Source organism: Diplodia seriata (assembly GCF_021436955.1).
Source record: "Diplodia seriata strain FDS-637 chromosome Unknown scaffold_4, whole genome shotgun sequence".
NCBI lineage: Eukaryota > Fungi > Ascomycota > Dothideomycetes > Botryosphaeriales > Botryosphaeriaceae > Diplodia > Diplodia seriata.
Window position 1 is genome coordinate 1,019,807 of NW_027117311.1, and position 17,829 is coordinate 1,037,635.

Consider the following 17,829-nt stretch of genomic DNA (forward strand, 5'->3'; position numbering starts at 1 on the left):
CAAGCACTTTGGATGGATGTGACAGATAGTTTACTTGAAGAAAACATCCAGCCGCCATTTGGATAGACAGTTCCTTGGCTAGACGGTCCTAGGTGCTTGCTTGCTCGGTCACTCCCTTTGAGACGAGATCCAGATTAGGCAGAGGACAACCAGGTATGAGGCCTCTGACATTGGCGGCACTCATCTTGAGTCCGATCTCGTTTGATGGTGGAGACGGGAACACGTCTAAGCAGGTTGGTACGGTGTGAGATGCTCACGCGACTCAACCTTTCAGAATACTTGTGAATGTAAATCCAACACTCACTCGGAGATTTGTGGAAATGATTCGGATCTTTCTTGTGGTATAGGAAGGATCAGGAAGGACGAACCCACCACGTGCTTCCTGAGAGTTCTAACGGCATCCAAGGACATCAGGTAACAAATGCTCTAGAGCTGAAAAGATCCAGGTCCGCCGACAAATGTAGACCGGGCAGTGAAAGAAAGCCCATTGAGCGAGCCTCAGAGACAAGCAGGATGGAGCTGCTCCAAAGCACTCGGCTCTTTGAGACCGTGGAACGTCGTGCCCGAGACTCGGAGGCCTGAAATGTGAAAATGTGCGAGAATCTTGGCACTTGTTCCCCAAACAAGAGCTTCTTGGGGACAAATTTGATTCAAGCGATTGATGATCCATCCGCGACAACTAAACTCCCGTACACGTCCAATTATGACTGAGGTAGGGTCAAGTTGAATCTGACTAGCCTGCTGGACCAACACGAACTACTCGAGCTTCGATTCTCGTGAGCGTGCCGAAGGGGCTCGTGTTCGCATTGCCAGTGTTGCTCTGGCTCTAAATCGTGCGGCTCGGCAGTTGCATTGCATAGACGAGACCCTGATGACCTACCGAGGGCCAAAGCCCTCGGCCAGTCGAAACGGTGAGCTTGGGGATTACCCCACTCAAATTCGGGTACAGAGGGAGGTCTGTGTGGACCGGCGCCAAGCTTCCGCCCAGTCCCTCTGGACCCATTGGTAAGTTGCTCCGAATGAAGGACTGTGACTGCGGCGTACATCGGTATCGAGACGGACTGAGCTTGACTCGGAAACATGCGGCATTTTCTCTGGTTCCCAGGGAATACTCTGATGGAACGGCCGGCTTTTCCAGCGCTCGAATGTTTTCTCAGGTATCAATGAGAAACTGACATGAAAGCGAGTCCGAGGTAGATGCTGTGAGCTACTTATGAGCTGCTTACACTGCTCGATCGATCAAAAGTGAGACCAGGTATGCAAAGGAGTCGTCGTCGATCTAATGTAGTGAGATGTGGAAGCCTTGAAAGAATGAATCGGCCGGCTTTCGATACGCGGAGCGGCGCTGGTAACTGCCCAGAAGCTCAAGTGGTGGGATGTATGATGTTCACTGTCGCCAAACGGCTCTGCAGGTCGTGTTGGCTGCGAGGAGACATGTAGTCACCTGTGGATTTAGTGGCTCCTCCGCACCTGAGGCTCTCTTTTTCAACAGGATGGTCGACGGAAGTGCAGATGGGTCTGTGGAACCCAGTCCACATCATTTGGTGCCTGCTCTTGGAGGCCTTGGACTCGAGTGCACCATCAACACCATTGTTTACTGCGGTTTATTGGTGATCTGAACAGAGAGAGCAGCAATTGCGGTCGCGCTTGCTGGGCTTCAAGGGGTCACACCATTCCAAGGGGCCTCTTCCCATCCGGCTTCGATGTTTTTCCTCTTGTTCCATAGAGCGTCGGTGTCGTGCTTTTCAGCGATTATACCTGGCTATGACAACCGCATGGAGACAAGTTGTGGCGTTAGCTGGAGCCCATGTCATGGCGAAACCGATCAGACGCGAAAACGACGGTGGCATCACATATCAAAAAGCATTTGAGAGAGGAACGACAAAGGGCCGACAAGCTGAAGAAGGAGAAACGAGTGCGATCAAGATGGCGAAGCGTTCGCGCGCGGCGTGCCCGCTAGCAGTGAATCCTCCGGATAAGATGTTCCCACACTCTTCGCCGGATGGGACTAAGAGAGGAAGTGTGATGGCCCGGCGTCGAGGTTGGAAAAGGGGCGGGACGAATGCAAGCAGGAATAAGATAATCGGCGCTCGCAGGCGCGCAAGTGCCGAGGCCGAGGCGAGAGCGGAAGCGGAAGCGACACCACGAGGCTTCGCTTGACGTCAGCCAAAGTTAGAGCTGAGCGATTCTTTCGAGTCGTGTGCGACGTTGGAAGTTGGGCGGAAATAACGTTGCTCAGGGGAGTGCATGGTTCGAAGAGGACCTCATGGGATTGTGTGAAGCATCGCGACAGAGCATGAGGGCGCATCCATGCCGCATCGGGCAGTTGCTCGTTTCGGCGAGCGCACAGCGGGGCGGGGCCAGCTCCGACGGAGCCCAGCAGGGAGGAGCGTTGCGAGGAAGCATGGGGATTTTCGAGGAATCGCCATGCCTGCGCCGCGCCCATCGCACCCGGCGCGCAACGGGCCCATGGCCGCACCTCCCTCGCCGAGCTCCACTCCGCCGCACTTCACGTCGCCTTATTTCCGGCCTGCCTCCGCTTGACGTCACCAGGCAATCCGAGGGCGCGACAAGAGACCACACCGGCCTTTGGCGATTCAGACATCACAACCACAAGGTGCCCCCGGCCCGTGACGTGTCATGCCCAACGTTGGGCCTTCGGATGCTGCACTCGTGCCCGCTCGTCACCGGCTGCATGCTAATGCGCCGCAGCTCCAAGACAGTAGCATCGCGAAGCTACTGTGTAGCCTCCAAAGCGGTGAACTAGGCACGCAGCGAAGCGGCCGGGCACGCACAAGGGCGGTTGTCGTCGGATTTGGCTCATGTCCGATGCGGACATAAAGAAGGAGACCAGCGACTCAGGCGCAATGCCTCTGGCTCCCCTTACCCGCACTTCGAATCATGTCCCGACGTTGAAACTTCGCAGCTGTTGCCCAAGGCGAACCCACACCGGTTGGCACTGACGCCATGCCCCGGCCGAGCAGGACGAAAAAGAAAAGAAACGCAGAGGAAGAGCATTGAGTCATGTCGCCGTGTGCTTGGCCTGGCCGGCCATTCCCACCGCACAACGACTCAATCACCGACGTCTGGAGCACGCTCCCTGAATCATTTCACGCCCTGCGCTACCACGTACCACGCATCCACTCCCGCCCTGGGCGCGCCCCGACATGCTCGGTTCGATCCTTCGCCGAGATGGCCAGCCGGGCGCCACTCGAGTCCGGAAAACGACAGCCGGATGAACACCATGCAGGTCCGGAAAGCAGCGCTCCAAGGCGAGTGACTGCGTAGCCCGGAGGGGACGCTTTCGGGCAGATCGGTTGCCGGGATGGCGTCATCTGCCGAGACAACCTCGAGCGTGTTCCCTCTCCGACTCGGGAGATCCACGAGTCGAGCTGTGTAATGAAGGAAGCGCGGCCGGAGCAGGAGAGGCGACGGCCGCCACGCCACGACGAATACGAATCGTATCCAGACGTTAGAAGTTGCCCGGCTGGCCACGAAAGCCCGGGCGAGGTAAGCCGGAGAGGCAGGAACCCACCTGGCTACGGGTCCATCAGCCGTGCTTTGCAGGTGCTAGTGACGCGGCGCCACCCAGAGTCGCTCCAATTCGACTCAGTGCGACGTTGGAAGTTGTCGCTTCCCGTTGCCATGCTCCTCCAAACGTACCGCATGGTGGCGCCCCCTCGCCGACCTCCAGCTCCACTCGCTGCCGTCTGCCGATGCCTCGACGCCCGAACAGCTGCTGTCGATTCATTGTAAATTGGTAATCGAATCGGGAACGCCGACTCGCTGTGAACTTCGACTCATGTCACTCTCGTTCCGGCTGGGTCCAGCAAACCGCAGGCATCATTCACCTTCAGGCGCCACTGATTCGAGTGGTTTGCGAGTGAGGCGACAGTCGATCGCCGGCCTTCCGGCCAGACCAAGGTGCCCGGGCTTCGAACCATTCCAGGCGTTACGCGTTGGCCGTGAGCAGGGCGTACTGCAATCTTTCCAAAACAGGAAACGATGTCGAGGATGGAAATGGGGCCGCGCCCCGCCGTTTCCTAGCTTGCGAAGCTGCGCGGAGAAACACGGTGTGCCGCTATGCCGAGGCATGCACTTGCGCTTCGCCACGATCGATTCATTTCAGACGTTCGAAGGACCGCTGCTGCTTCTTCTCCAAGCAGCCGGGGCGGTTGGGGTGCGTGCCAGCCATTGGCGGGTGCAAAGCTGCAAATGCCATTGCCATCCCGGCGACTCAGATCCGACGTCTGAACTTGCACGTCGCAGCAGCCCCATCGGCTCCCTTCACATGTGGACAACCCATCGGAAACCCTGTATTGCGGGCCCCGGTCGTTGCCCCAGCGCGGCATCAAAGCTATGATGTGCGCCGGGCCTTTCGGCACGCAGCCTGCTGCAAGTGCCACTTGCTGTCGGCCCTCCTGCCGGAGCACTACCGTAACGAGGCTGAAATGCACCTGCAATGTTGACAAAACGTCGACAGCTCGACTCATTCCGACGTTCGAACTTTGTCCCTTGATCCACCTTGCCGCACTGCTAAACCATTCCTTCGGTTCCTCCATCTACCGCGTCCTTTTGCCGTCGCTCCACACGGTCTAGTTATGGGTCTGAATGTGCCCACGACTTGCATCACCGACTCGTTCAGACGTTCGAACTTCATCCCTTGAATCCTACGCCCACTTCACTAGGCCATGGCAATGCTTGTTTTCCCTATTTCCGAAGTCATCGTATGCTGTGGAGCTTAGTGCTGTCTGATCGACTGCCGGTTCGAGTCGTCCAGACGTTCGACCTTTGCGCCCTCTACCCTACTCCTCGCAAATCACAGCATCTCCTCACTGACACCACCACGCTAGAGGCCTCCTGTGGATCATCCTTTACACATTGTTCCCCACCCCTTACCTGAACACGAGTCGTACAGACGTACGAAGGCCGACATTATTGCAGTTCACACTCCATGCATACCGAGTGTGCCACTTGTCAATCCGCCCATGCCTCTTCGTAGGTACATGGAAGGCGAGGTGTATGGACCATTATCAATCCTGTCCTCAGACAGTCAACAGCCTTCGCTTGTTTTTGCCAAACAATTGACTCCGCATCCTCTTATTCAACGCTCTTCACACCAGCTCAATTGCTTCCTCTCTACCAGCATTGCCTCGCTATCCAAGAGCCACATGGTAAGCCTTACTAGGGCTGGGCGATTAGTATTCACGTCCTTCACCACTAGTCATTGCGACGTCCGACCTTCGCGCGACGCTTGTTAATCCTCCACGAAATAAAAAAACAAGGCCTGGACTACGCTCGCCCCCGGCCGATGCCCACCCCAACACCGACACCAGCCGAAGATCCGCTAACCGACCCTTGCACGCTCTCATCTCGGCGATGATGAAACGGCGCTTCTGCCTTCCAGACCGCTAACAGGCACAAAATGTAGTGCTACGATGTAGTGTATATGGTTCTTCTTTCCTCTCTCCCTCTCTTTGTTTTTAATAAGAAAAGGAAAATGGGGCAGATCTAGTGAGGTCGTAAAAAGGCCAGAGCGAATATATGCATCGGAGCTTCCGTGGCCCCTTCTCGACTTTGCTCTTTGGGGAGAGTGTTAGGTAAATAGCACCCCCAGGACAGTCACGTTCTAAGTCATTCCGACGTCTGAAGTTGAAGAAGCACCTACCTTTCTGTGCCGTATCACACCGGGAAGGCACAATAGGATGCTGATGAGGACCCACGCCCGTCGGCAATAATGCTGTCTTTTTTGCGGCGAGAAGCAATGCGAAGCGTGCGCCACAAAAGCATAAAAAGAGGGCCGATTGACCCCTACCCACTCGCTTCCTTCGGCATGCAATAATGGCCGCCACTCAATCAGCACCAGCCACGGGCCTCATCAAGCCTCCAGCCTTACCTTTGCTTTTTGTGTCAACAGAGAAAAACACCGGACCAAACGATCGCCCAGGTACTGCCGAAGGGGCAATCAACGAAATTCATTTGACATGCCACAAGACGGAGACCAGGGGAGAACCTGTACTTTCCATCCTCGGCGCCACACGCACCTTCCTCCGCAAGGAGCAAAAGTAAGGACGAAAAGGATACACCCTGCGTAGGAACCCTCGAGACGAGACCCATCGCAAGTAGGGATGGAGTCTCCACATTGCCCCTTCTGTGCTGGATGGCATTCTTGGACGATCATGCAGATTCTTATTACCATCATCCCGGTGAAGTGGCAAACGTGAGGGCGCTGAGGTGTGGTGGAGCTGGGGATATGACGTATATTTCCTTGTCTGCATGAAGCTTGGCATGATCGTCGCCTCATCAGGGTTGTGTCTTCCCTCGAGGGAAGACCGCCACAATAATAATGATATCGTGTTGTAGCATCCCAGAAGGAAAAATGGAAACGTGATGATGATGAGCTGGAGCGTGCGTAAAAAGATCAAAAAATAGGGCGGGGGGAACACCGGTCACTCGGCTGTCGTTTCCGTCCATCCCCCTAAACGATGTCGTCCAAAAACTTGAACACCGGAGAAAAAGAAAAGAACGCCGACGCTTTCGTTTCGTTTCCAACAGCCATGACCCCAAAACTTTTGCTGAACAGATCCAAGAGAAAAACGATGAGCCGTAGAAAAATCTTTGGGCTCTGACAGTCTGGGTATCGTTGCCATGCCCTCTTCCCTCCTTCACAGAAAGCGGCCGTCGTGAGATATGAGGGATACTTAAAAACAGCATGAGAATAAAAAGCAAATAAACAGGTATGGAGACCTCGTTAACGGCTCCCTCTCGATTGCTACCCTCTATATCGAGGATACCGCGGAACCCGTCTTCGTCGCTCATCATAGCGAGGCCCCTCAGTCGTATGCGTCGGGCCTCCCGGTTCGGAACGAGACACGGACAGGCTGTTGTGGCTATTCAGCTCCTTGTACTCGGCGTCGTCGATGATGCGCTTCTGCCACAGGTAGCGGAACAGCTTGAAGTCGGGCCGCGACGTGGCCAGCGTCGCGCCCATACGAACGTGGGCGGCGAGGTGGCTCATCCGCGCCTCCCACGCGGCGCCACCGTCAGTACCTTCGAAGCCCCAATCGCACAGCGGGCACGTCACCGAGCGCGGCGGCGCGTTGCCGTGGAAGTGGCTGAGGTTGTGCAGCCGCCAGTCGGCCTCGTCGGGGGTCCAGAAGCGGCAGCCGAGGAAGTTGAAGGTGCACTCGTACACGGGCGTGGTGCTGGCCTGCGGCTGCACCAGCACGCCGTCGGCGTCGGGCTCCAACAGGCGCACGCCCTGCACGATCTTACCGTACTCGGTGTCGACAGACGACTCGGCGCACGAGGTGCTGCGGTCGTCGTAGATGAGCGAGGGCGGGCCGCCGGCGCGCGACGACGACGAGTAGGGCGAGGCTGAGGCGAGCGTCGACGGGGCGCGGTTGTGGACGTGTGGGGGCGGCTGCGACGGCGCCATGGAGCTCTTGCTGAGGGAGATGGAGGTCGCGTACGGGTATTGGTGGTCGACGACGGCGCCCTGGGCGGCGAAGCCCGCAAAGGTCGGGCTGTGGGAAGGCTGCGGCAAGGAGTAATTGGTAGCGATGCGCTCCGTGAATCCGGCGTTGTTCTCCTGCCATGCGTCGATTGGGGGCCGGTACGACCGCGCGCCGTCCTGCAGAAAGGCATCCAGCGACGGTCCGCGGTGCTGGGCGGCGTCGGATCGGCGTCTCTGCGACGAGGCTGATGCGGCGCTGGATGCCACAGTGCCGCTGGAAGCGGGGCTGCTGAACATGTAGCTCACTGTTTTGCGTCTCTCAGCCTTACGTCGCCGGGCGAATCAGCACGGGAGTGCTTACTTGTTTCGGTGACCGCCTGAATCCTTCCCCAGGACGGCGCGGGAGGTTGCTGGTGAAGGGCTGCGACGATCGGCGGCGGTGCAGTCTGCCAAAAAGCGTGTCGCGCATTGAGCGGGAGGTCGTCGCGGATGGGCGGTGCTGGCTGCGCGCTGGAGCGATGGGGGTATGGCCGGGAATCGACACTCCGCGAGTCTGCTTTATACGGCGTTCACATGGCCAGCGAGTGGGAGACGGCTGTGACTGGGAGAATGCGGCTCTGCGACCGGCATGCTGGGAAGAGCGGTGCCGTTGGCTTGACGCAACCCGCTTGGGGACGCGCTGCCTTTCCCCGCTTCTGACGATCGGGCGCATGGGTCTTGATGAATCACAGCCCGTCCAGACGCGAGCGCCGGCCACGCTTGCGGCATCCTTCCGTCTTTTGGATTCGGCCGAGTCATATGGTTGAAGTACACCAGCATGTCGTGGCTCCCGCTCTGCATCTCCTTATCAGGGGAATGTGAAATGTCGGTGACAAGCCCTGCTTGTGGGGTGTCTCTCGCACCCCAACTCCTGCCTACTTCTTTCGCGAGCCCCACGTCGTTCCCGCCAGCTTGACGGAACCCAATTGGACAGGTTTGGCGACCGTCAGGAACGCGCAACCGCTGTCATTGCGTGCAGGTGCCACCACGCTGACAGCCTCACGGTTCGTATAGCGTGATGCAGTGCCACCATATTCACGTCTCGAACCAACGGCGAGGGAAGACTTGGAAGCTTGATGATCATGACCTTGTGCCAACGGCCAAGCTTACCGCTGCGCACTATGCAACTAATAGAGAGACCGTCAAGTAATGTACACAGAACCTCTCCACCACCGATCCCGCTTCCGTGTGCAATTATGTATGAAAAAACAACCGAGTGACCTTTGCAGGACGCGTGCGTAAAAGAACCAAGACAGACAAGCTTGAGAGATGATATGCAGGTGCGAAGCATTAGAAAAGAGCATTTGCGCGACAGAGCAGAGCAGACCGCCGCCAGTAAGACACTGCAGCACTAAGCGGGAATATGCGACCCTTTGCTCCAACAGGGAACCAACCGGCAGAGCAAAAAGAGAGTCGTGGAAAGAGACTCGAGAGTATGATGGGACTAACGCCACGCTGACGGAAGAACTTGGAGAGAGCTTTATCAAACCCAGAACAGACCCATGCGCATGACAAACGCCCGCAGACAAGCAGCAGCTGTGCGCGACAAACAGCAAGCCATGGCGATTCGAAACCCATATTTCGCCATTCCTTCCCCCCCGCCTTCTCGCCAAAAAGCATGACTATACCCAAGATGAACAAAGAACATGAGCCTGGCAGGCAACAACTCCAGGCCACCCAAAGCAGACGCATCGGCGCGTGTCCATGCCTCGGGCTGCAGGCTTGGGGGTATAAGATATCAAGGTCAGCCTGGAGGAACAGCATCGCCTCCGCTGTTCGCGTCGAAGCCGCCCCTCTTTGCGCTCCAACTCCGTTCTTCCGAATCCATAATCGTCACATCGTCTCGGTCGAGCCCATTAAGACGCTGGCATCGTCATCATCCCCGCTACATGCCTCAACCAGGATTACCCTTGATCCGCTTGTTGTTGTTCGCCATTCTTGGACTCGGTTTGACCTTTGCCGTTGGTGCACCGTCGTGACCATCATCGCCATCACCAACACCCTTGTTGACTGCTGCGCTGCGTCGTCGCTTGTTACTCACGTTCGGACTAGTGTTGGCACTCGCTGCTGCGCTGCTACTCGTACCCTGCTGGCTGTGTTGAGCCACAAGGTTGGGTGCTTGCATATGTGCTTGTGCTGGCGAGGGCGTATGGGTCTGTCCGACGAGGTGCGGTGACCCGTTGATGGCAGGATTCAAGCCGCCAGGGAACTGCTGGAAGTTGGCTAGGTGCGGAGACATGAACTGTGGATTGGGAGGATGTGGTTGGACATTGGGATTGCCGCCGCCCATGCTCTGTGGTGTCCTGGCTCCTGGTGCGCTGTTCGGGGTAGGCGCTCCGGGCGGGAGGTTGATCTGAGGTTGACCCGGTACGCCTTGCTGTTGTGGTGGTGGCCCCTGTTGATGTTGATTTGGCTGCATTGGAATACCCGGGGCCATGCCTCCCTGGTTCTGCGGCTGAGTGTTGAGATTGGCAACCAGGCTATTCATAGCCTGAGAAGGAGTATGCTCCGGGTTCGAGTGGTAGTGAGCGAACAGTTCCTGCATGTTCGAAAGTGTCTCGCCAACCTGCCGACGGATCAGCTCCAAGGTCCATGGCTGCACCAGCACTAGCCGTACCTACCTCGAGGAACTGGAGCACCGGGTCTGTGACACCCCAAGTTGACACCGGTGCTTCCGGAAGCTCCGAGAAAAGCATTGTAGGCTCGGCATTCTGCATGCGTGGGTTCCTCTGGTTGGGAGGATTCTTCTTGCTCATCTTGGGCGACATGTTTTGCTGGGGCGATCTCAGCTGGAAAAGGCCTTCCAGCGCGCTCCGCGGCAGGAACTGCTGGTGATCGTGCGTCTCGAAAATGAGCAGGTTGATCTTGTCCTCGCGATCAAACATCGCGCTGAGCTTTCCATTTTGCACCACCTGTGGGCTGATTAGCTGCTGTTCGGAAGGGGTGCGTGCGACCCAAACTTACCTGAGTTCCGTTCTTGAACCAATAAATGAACTTCGCCCGGTTACTTTCCACGTAATGACAGTTGTTTCCAAATTCTTTTTCAGTAATACCATCCATGGTGAGTTGGATGTTTTGAACGCCGCTCTGGAACTGCGTGTAGTAGTAACGAGGTAATGCGGGGTTGCAAATTTCGAAGTTCTTGGACTTCTGGGCTTGAGGCGCGTAATCCAGCAATGTCTGCTTGAAGATACCATCTTCAGAGAAGAACCGCGCAACAAACGTTTTCCAATGGGTGATGTCATTTTGCTGCCGATCCGCCTGGGAATTGTCAGTTGAGAAGCAAGAGCACATACGGCGGTACTTACAGAGAAGCGGCTGAGGTTGTCCGCCAGGTTGAGCAGCTTGAGGATAGTGATGCCGTACATCCTATTTTGCGCTTGAGCATGGACCTGAGCCGCTTGAGCCTGGGCCCGCTGTTGCATCATCTGCTGTTGGGCCATTTGCTGGCGTTGCTGCTGCTGTTGTTGCTGCTGCTGCTGCTGCATTGCCTGCTGCTGATTTTGAGGAGGTTGCTGCTGCGGCTGTTGCTGCGGCTGTTGCGGCTGTGGTGGCTGTTGTTGCGGCGGCTGTGGCTGCGGCTGCGGCTGTGGCTGCGGCTGTTGCTGAGGAGGGGGACCTGGGGGAGGCGGGCCCTGTTGTACAGGCGTCGGGGCCTGTGCCGGCGGTGGAGGCTGAGGTTGTGATTGAGTCTGCTGCGGGGTGTGATGCTGGCTAGGCGGTGCAGGAGAAGAGTGCGCCTCATGTCCAGGGGGCATCCCCGGGGGTTGAGGCCTCATCTGCCCCGGCTGCCCTGGCGGCGGCTGTTGATTTTGCGGTCCACCTTGACCGGGGTTGCTCTGCTGCGAAGCGGCATGCTGCATGGCCGTGTGGTGTTGAGCCATGAGCTGCTGCTGTTGAGCCTGCTGCTGAGCCTGCTGTTGCGCAGCATGCTGCTGCTGCTGCATTTGGTTCTGACTAAGCTGCGCACGTATATGCGGCGGCAGGTTGACTTGGAGACCCTGCGGGTTGCCCTGCATTGCAGCCATTTGCTGCGGGGTCATTCCCTGATTTCCGCCATGTGGGAACCCCATCATTCCATTCTGTTGTTGCTGTTGCATCATCTGCTGGTGCTGCTGCTGCTGGCGAAGCATTGCCTGGCGCTGTTGGGCCTGCATGGCAAGCGCGGGGTTTTGCGCAACTGTGTGCTTTGGGATCAGTCTGTGAATCGGACCGGAATGGATTGGGGACGTGACTTACACATTTGTTGCTGTTGCTGTTGGAACATATGGGCTTGGGGAGTGAGGTGCGACAGCGCGTGTGCACTCGGACCCGGACCGCCCATCCCTGGCTGCATGCCCATCATCGGCCCAGCTTGAGAAACGTGAGGACCGTTCGGACCAGAGACTCCCGGATGCATTTGCATTGGCTGTCCCATAGGCTGACCAGGGTTCGGTCCTGGCCCAGGGCCCATGGGGTGACCATGCGGGATGCCGGGCTGCTGGATAGCACCAGGATGATGAGGATATGCGCTAGCCATCATCTTGAACCTTAGAGACTACAGATCGACAGGCAGCGATCTGTCTCCCGGGCCCCAGGAGAGCGAACTCCCAGCCGGAACGGGGCCTTTCCACAAGAAGCCCTGTCTCGGACCCTGCGCGAGAGGAGCGCGCGCTTGTAGGGCAGATGAGGATATAGGCACGATGAGCCTGTGCTCACGCTGACCAAGACGGTATCCACGTACGTGATAGCGGTCGCGTGAAGTAGAGTGGGTCCGGGGTGTGGGGTATACCGGCGCGACGCACGACTGACAACAACACGCGCAGAGTGTGCCAACTGTGGGCGCGTGTCGGTGGGCGAGAGCGTGTTTTTGTCGCCGAGAGAGGTGTCGTGAGTAGTGTCAGGGTATCACGGCGCAGCGGCAAGTGCCGGGGCTGACTTGCGATCGGAGTCAGCAGGTGACTGCTGAAACGGACCCCAATGCGCAACGGCTAGCAACGCGCAAGAGGATGTCGCTGATGCTATTCTCGGGCTTTGTGAGGATGCTGCAGGCGGGCAACACGTCGGGAGGCGCGCGTGCGCAGACGGGAGGTTGGGCGCGCGCAGGGCACGAACGAGCGTGATTGCAGAGCGCAATGGATGCGAGGTGCCGGATCACAGAGTGATAAGGGACAGCGACGCCATATCAAGGCGGTCCGGGGGGGTCGCAGGAGCCGGTTTGGGGACGATGCGGTCGGGGAGATGATGGGCTGGTCGAGTTGTGGTGTCGAACGTTGGCAGCAGTCCCGGGGCGGTCGCGGTCGCCCCCAAGGCGGCTTAGCGGATTAGCGCCGAGAAGGTTTCTCCGAGCCCTGCTTTAAGCTTCGCGCCAGCCATGTGCTTCCCGCTCTTCGCCCGCCAGACGCGCAGTGTACTCCGCAGGATTCTGCCAGGAGCGTGGCTGCAAGCACTCGAGGTATGCGTGCCGAGTGTCTTGCTGGCCTCTTCGTTGCGTCGTACGGCGGTGATTGCCCCAACGCCAACATGCCAAGGATATTCTGACACCGTTCCAACGTTACCAACCCAAGCACAAATCTTGTCGTCTTGGCTCTTCCCAATCATTCCATCAAAGCTAGCCGTGAACAAACGATACCATTCTAGGCGGACGATGAGAGTGACATCCTGATGCATGTTCCTGTCGTCATTCCGTAGATAGAATACCCTGCATACATTCGAGTTGACGGTCTTTGGCAGTCTACCGTAGAGACAAAACTTTCCCCGACTCAGCGCCATTATTTCTCCACGATCTGTCCAATAATGCTTCATATTCAGGTCGGATGATAACTCTGCCATGCTTCCACGCTCTAGGCAATGGCTTGCTTCGAAAGCATCGTCTGCTACACTGCCTTCTTCTCGCTGGTGAAATCCTAAGGCGGACGGCCAGCTATGTGAAATAATACATACTTCTGCCGAACAAACATTGCAGGAGTCACGTATTGTGATACTGACCTTGCGTGTGTGAGTAAACCTTTGAGCTTTGTGGTTTATCATACTAATTCAGAGGCGAAGCAAAAACGACGGCTCTTTAGAAGTGGCAGGTGCCGAGACTCGCAGTTATTGCACCAGAATGCCCCGCGTTGCTTGTCCAGTATCACAAGATGATGATAGATATAAATAGAAAGGCAGTTGGAGCTTTGTCTAGAATGTGAATGCACGGAGATGAGTGGTCGAAGGCGCGTTCGGATGCGAGGAGTTGACACGACCAACTACGTTGCCGTAGCAAGCAAAGGCTGTGCTAGATCGCTATCTGTGCAGCCGCTGGTGATGCAGAAGGGCACTTCCGCACATGTGGCCGCGCGGACTGTCTTCTGCACCCCAAGCGGTTGCGGCCTGACGGATCGGGCGCCTATCGCGGGGCTTCGTTAATCCCAGACCGCTGCCCTGTGCTCGTCACCTGGACCTCCAACCCAACCTCGAGCTGCCAAGCTGCATAGCACGCCCGCCTCCACACCCCAGCTCCGATCGCAGGCCGTCTGCGTCCCCGACCGACCTCTCCAACCCGCCGCAGCTCCCGATATCCTCCAACTCTCCCATTTCCCCCATCAGCAACCATGGCGCCCGCCCCGGTCGATCCCCGCATGATGTCGGTCAAGCCGAGGATTCGTTACAACACCATAGGCGGTGTCAACGGTCCATTGGTCATCCTCGAGAATGTCCGTTTCAGCCTTCCTATACTTTGCTTGGGGCTGCAGCTCATACGCGGGGAACACAGGTCAAGTTCCCGAAGTACAACGAGATCGTCTCTCTGACGCTGCCGGATGGCACTGAGCGGTCTGGTCAGGTTCTGGAAGCTAGAGGTAGGACATAAGCCCAGACGGATGGAAGAATGTTGGCTGATCACTTGCGCCTGTAGGCAACCGCGCCGTCGTCCAGGTATGCAGCTGGATCCTGCTCGTCAACCTGTGTCGCTAACAAAGTGAAGGTCTTCGAGGGTACGTCTGGCATCGATGTCAAGAAGGTAGGCGCAACTCTCGGCCCAACCAGCAGGACTCCCCGACTGATAAACGCAGACCAAAGTCGAGTTCTCCGGACACAGCCTGAAGCTCGGCGTCTCCGAGGACATGCTGGGTCGTATCTTCGATGGTTCGGGCCGCGCAATCGACAAGGGCCCTAAGGTGCTGGCGGAGGACTACCTCGACATCAACGGCAGCCCCATCAACCCCTACTCCCGTGTATGTACTCCACACTTGCACTTCGCCGAAGGCAATGCTGACCAGACGAAAAGGTTTACCCAGAAGAGATGATTTCGACGGGTATCTCCGCCATCGACACGATGAACTCGATTGCTCGTGGACAGAAGATTCCCATTTTCTCCGCCGCCGGTCTTCCCCACAACGAAATCGCGGCGCAGATCTGCAGACAGGCTAGTTTGGTCAAGCCGACGAAGGGCATCCACGACGATCACGAGGATAACTTCTCCATCGTTTTCGGTGCTATGGGTGTGAACTTGGAGACCAGCCGCTTTTTCACTCGCGACTTCGAGGAGAACGGCAGTATGGAGCGTGTCACGCTCTTCTTGAACTTGGCTAACGACCCCACGTAAGTGATGCGGAAGACCCGTCCGTAGACAATGCTGACCAATGATAGTATCGAGCGTATCATCACGCCTCGTCTGGCTCTTACCACTGCCGAGTACTACGCCTACCAGCTCGAGAAGCACGTCCTGGTTATCTTGACCGATCTCTCCTCATACTGTGATGCGCTGCGTGAGGTTTCGGCCGCCCGTGAAGAAGTGCCCGGTCGTCGTGGTTACCCTGGTTACATGTACACGGATTTGTCCACCATCTATGAGCGTGCTGGACGTGTGGAGGGCAGGAACGGCTCGATTACCCAGATCCCCATTCTCACTATGCCCAACGATGGTCAGTGCATCAAATCGTCGAGCTTGAGCTAAAGGCTGACTGTGCGTGTTCTAGATATCACTCACCCCATTCCCGATCTGACTGGCTACATTACGGAGGGCCAGATTTTCGTTGATCGTCAACTAGACAACAAGGGTATCTACCCGCCGATCAACGTGCTGCCCTCCCTTTCGCGTCTCATGAAGTCTGCTATTGGCGAGAAGCACACTCGCAAGGACCACGGTGATGTTTCCAACCAGATGTACGCGAAGTACGCCATTGGCCGTGATGCCGCGGCCATGAAGGCAGTTGTTGGTGAGGAAGCCCTGTCTTCTGAGGATAAGCTGTCCCTCGAGTTTCTTGACAAGTTTGAGAGAACTTTCATCTCTCAGTCGCCCTACGAGTCGCGCACCATCTTCGAGTCCCTCGATCTCGCCTGGTCGCTGCTCCGTATCTTCCCCAAGGATCTGCTCAACCGTATCCCTGCCAAGGTTCTCGACGAGTTCTACCAGCGTCGCGCTGAGGAGAGGAAGCAGCGCCGCGGCAACAAGGACACCAGGGATAACGAGGCTGGAGCTGAGGAGCAGCAGCAACAGCAGCAGAGCGGTGAGGGCAACCTGGTTGACGTGTAGATCCTGACGATCGGAAAACGTTGGGTGGGTGGAGCGCAAACAATTTGATGTGTAGAGTAGGGAGGGTTTATGCATTTCTTTTGCTTGAATGGGGCGGTAATTACCGCTTTAACGATTGTCGATACTTGATAGAAATTAACAAAACGTGCATCATTGCATTTCACTTCTGGCGCAAAATCATGCCCCTAATCAACGCTACTAATAGCGCACTGGTGTGAATGCACATGCCTAAGCCATGGCATTGACGTCATCCGCCTGCAGTTTTGCACTAGGTGGCATACAAAAGCACCCAGATGTGGGCTTCAACTACTTCTGCATGAGAGTATGGTTTCCACCAAAACAGGTGTAGAGGGGGGTATTGTTTCCCAACACGCTGTGGAACTAGCTTTGGTCGTCACGCATCCGGCATCGGTGAAGATATTGAAAGCTCCGATTCTACGCTTCTTGAACGGCAGAAAGGGGACGCATTGCGGCAAACGAGGTTCTCTCAGCTACGTTCACAAACCTAGCTAAATAGGTATACAAGATGGGGTTCGTCCTTTCTTCACGTCTCTCTCGAAAATCGCGTTCCATTGTGCGACATCGGAGAGCCGGCGGGGTGTATTGCAAAGTGCAGGAGAGAGAAATTATTTACAGCTGGTCGTTGAGGAGCTTGTTCATGCGGGCCAGCTTGGCGGCGACACTGAGGTCGATGGTCCTGTCGCCAATTTCGACGACGAGACCACCGCGGATGTCGGGGTTGACCTGCGCATCATTAATTAGGCCGAATGGGTACGGATGTGAGGTTCTGATTGCGGAGCATCGACGCACCTTGGGGACGACCTTGAGCTTCTTGCCCTGGGCGTAGGGGGACTTGGAGACAGCGGCCTCGAGGCGGTTGAGGACCTTGTTGTCAAGCGGCTGCAAAGCCCGAGTCAGCCATTACATGCACGTGGATGGAAGTCCTGGTATTATTCATCCGGATAGATGTACCTGAGCGCTGGTAATGTTGAGCTCGATCTCGCCACGGGAGGCGCTCATGAGCTGGGCGAACTTCTCGGTGACGGGCTGGAGCAGGCCAAGCCTGTTGTTCTCAGCAAGAGTATCGAGGAAGTTCTTGACGACGCCCTCCTTGTCCGCGGCACCGACGATCTTGGACAGCTCGGCGACGATCTGCTTCTTGTCGGACACGGTCAGGGTCGGGGCGGCCAGGACCTCGGTGAGCTTCGGGTCCTTCTTGAAGACGTTGGCCAGGTTCTCGAGAGCCTTGGAGACGGGCTCGAGGGCGGAGCTCTTGGCGGCGGCGGTGTACTGTTGGGTTTGCGATGATGGCGCCGTCAGCAAAAAGTGCAATTCTTAGACCCTATGCCTCCCTTGTGTCCTGCGCCGATGCCCATGCCGCGATTTTCCTGCGTGCCCTCAACCAGCTCCACCACGCCAATTCGTGGCCGGGCCATCTCGGCGAACGGCCAATTCCTCGCAATTGCCTCGGGTGGGGGCGCGGGGGACGTACCAGAGCGCTGGCATAGGTGCCATCAACGCCGTACAGGGCGACGGGCGGCTTGACGGACTTGGTGTCGGCAGCTTGGGCGTAGCTCCTCGTAGCGACGACGCGAGGAGCAACAGCAGGGCGCGCGACGCGGGGAGCGGCGGTGCGCGCAGCGCGAGAGAGAGCCCGGGCGGAGAACATGATGGCGGACCTGCGGAGCGGAGATGGGGTCGGTTGGGGTTGGCGGTGGTTTGCTGCAGTTCGCAAGGGCTCCGATGGAGGTGCGAATGCCGGCGAAAAGGCTGATGACTTAGCATTGCCCGGCCTTGGCATGCGGGCGCCAAAAAGTCGCCCGGCTCAACCCGCGTCCGTCAC

At 57.2% G+C, this 17,829-nt stretch overlaps 4 protein-coding genes across 4 annotated transcripts; 1 reads left to right on the forward strand and 3 right to left on the reverse strand.

Moving 5' to 3' along the window:
• Nucleotides 1-6,772: 6,772 nt before the first annotated feature.
• SLS55_004164 (uncharacterized protein) lies at nt 6,773-8,086 on the reverse strand (the record flags this gene model as incomplete). Its single annotated transcript, XM_066775623.1, has 2 exons — nt 6,773-7,690; nt 8,081-8,086. 2 exons carry the CDS (start codon nt 8,084-8,086, stop codon nt 6,773-6,775), a joined length of 924 nt encoding a protein of 307 aa, XP_066633504.1.
• A 1,303-nt stretch (nt 8,087-9,389) lies between these two features.
• On the reverse strand, nt 9,390-11,738 carry SLS55_004165 (uncharacterized protein; the record flags this gene model as incomplete). Its single annotated transcript, XM_066775624.1, has 5 exons — nt 9,390-10,061; nt 10,117-10,407; nt 10,460-10,756; nt 10,804-11,675; nt 11,735-11,738. The coding sequence occupies 5 exons, from the start codon at nt 11,736-11,738 to the stop codon at nt 9,390-9,392; spliced, it is 2,136 nt and encodes a 711-aa protein (XP_066633505.1).
• A 2,326-nt stretch (nt 11,739-14,064) lies between these two features.
• VMA2 (Vacuolar ATP synthase subunit B) lies at nt 14,065-15,986 on the forward strand (the record flags this gene model as incomplete). The annotated part of the gene is made up of 8 exons (XM_066775625.1): nt 14,065-14,166; nt 14,226-14,310; nt 14,367-14,386; nt 14,436-14,471; nt 14,524-14,685; nt 14,739-15,052; nt 15,101-15,375; nt 15,430-15,986. The coding sequence occupies 8 exons, from the start codon at nt 14,065-14,067 to the stop codon at nt 15,984-15,986; spliced, it is 1,551 nt and encodes a 516-aa protein (XP_066633506.1).
• Nucleotides 15,987-16,616: 630 nt separating this feature from the next.
• On the reverse strand, nt 16,617-17,655 carry ATP5 (ATP synthase F0 subcomplex subunit OSCP atp5; the record flags this gene model as incomplete). The annotated part of the gene is made up of 4 exons (XM_066775626.1): nt 16,617-16,730; nt 16,797-16,886; nt 16,959-17,276; nt 17,479-17,655. 4 exons carry the CDS (start codon nt 17,653-17,655, stop codon nt 16,617-16,619), a joined length of 699 nt encoding a protein of 232 aa, XP_066633507.1.
• Nucleotides 17,656-17,829: the final 174 nt, after the last annotated feature.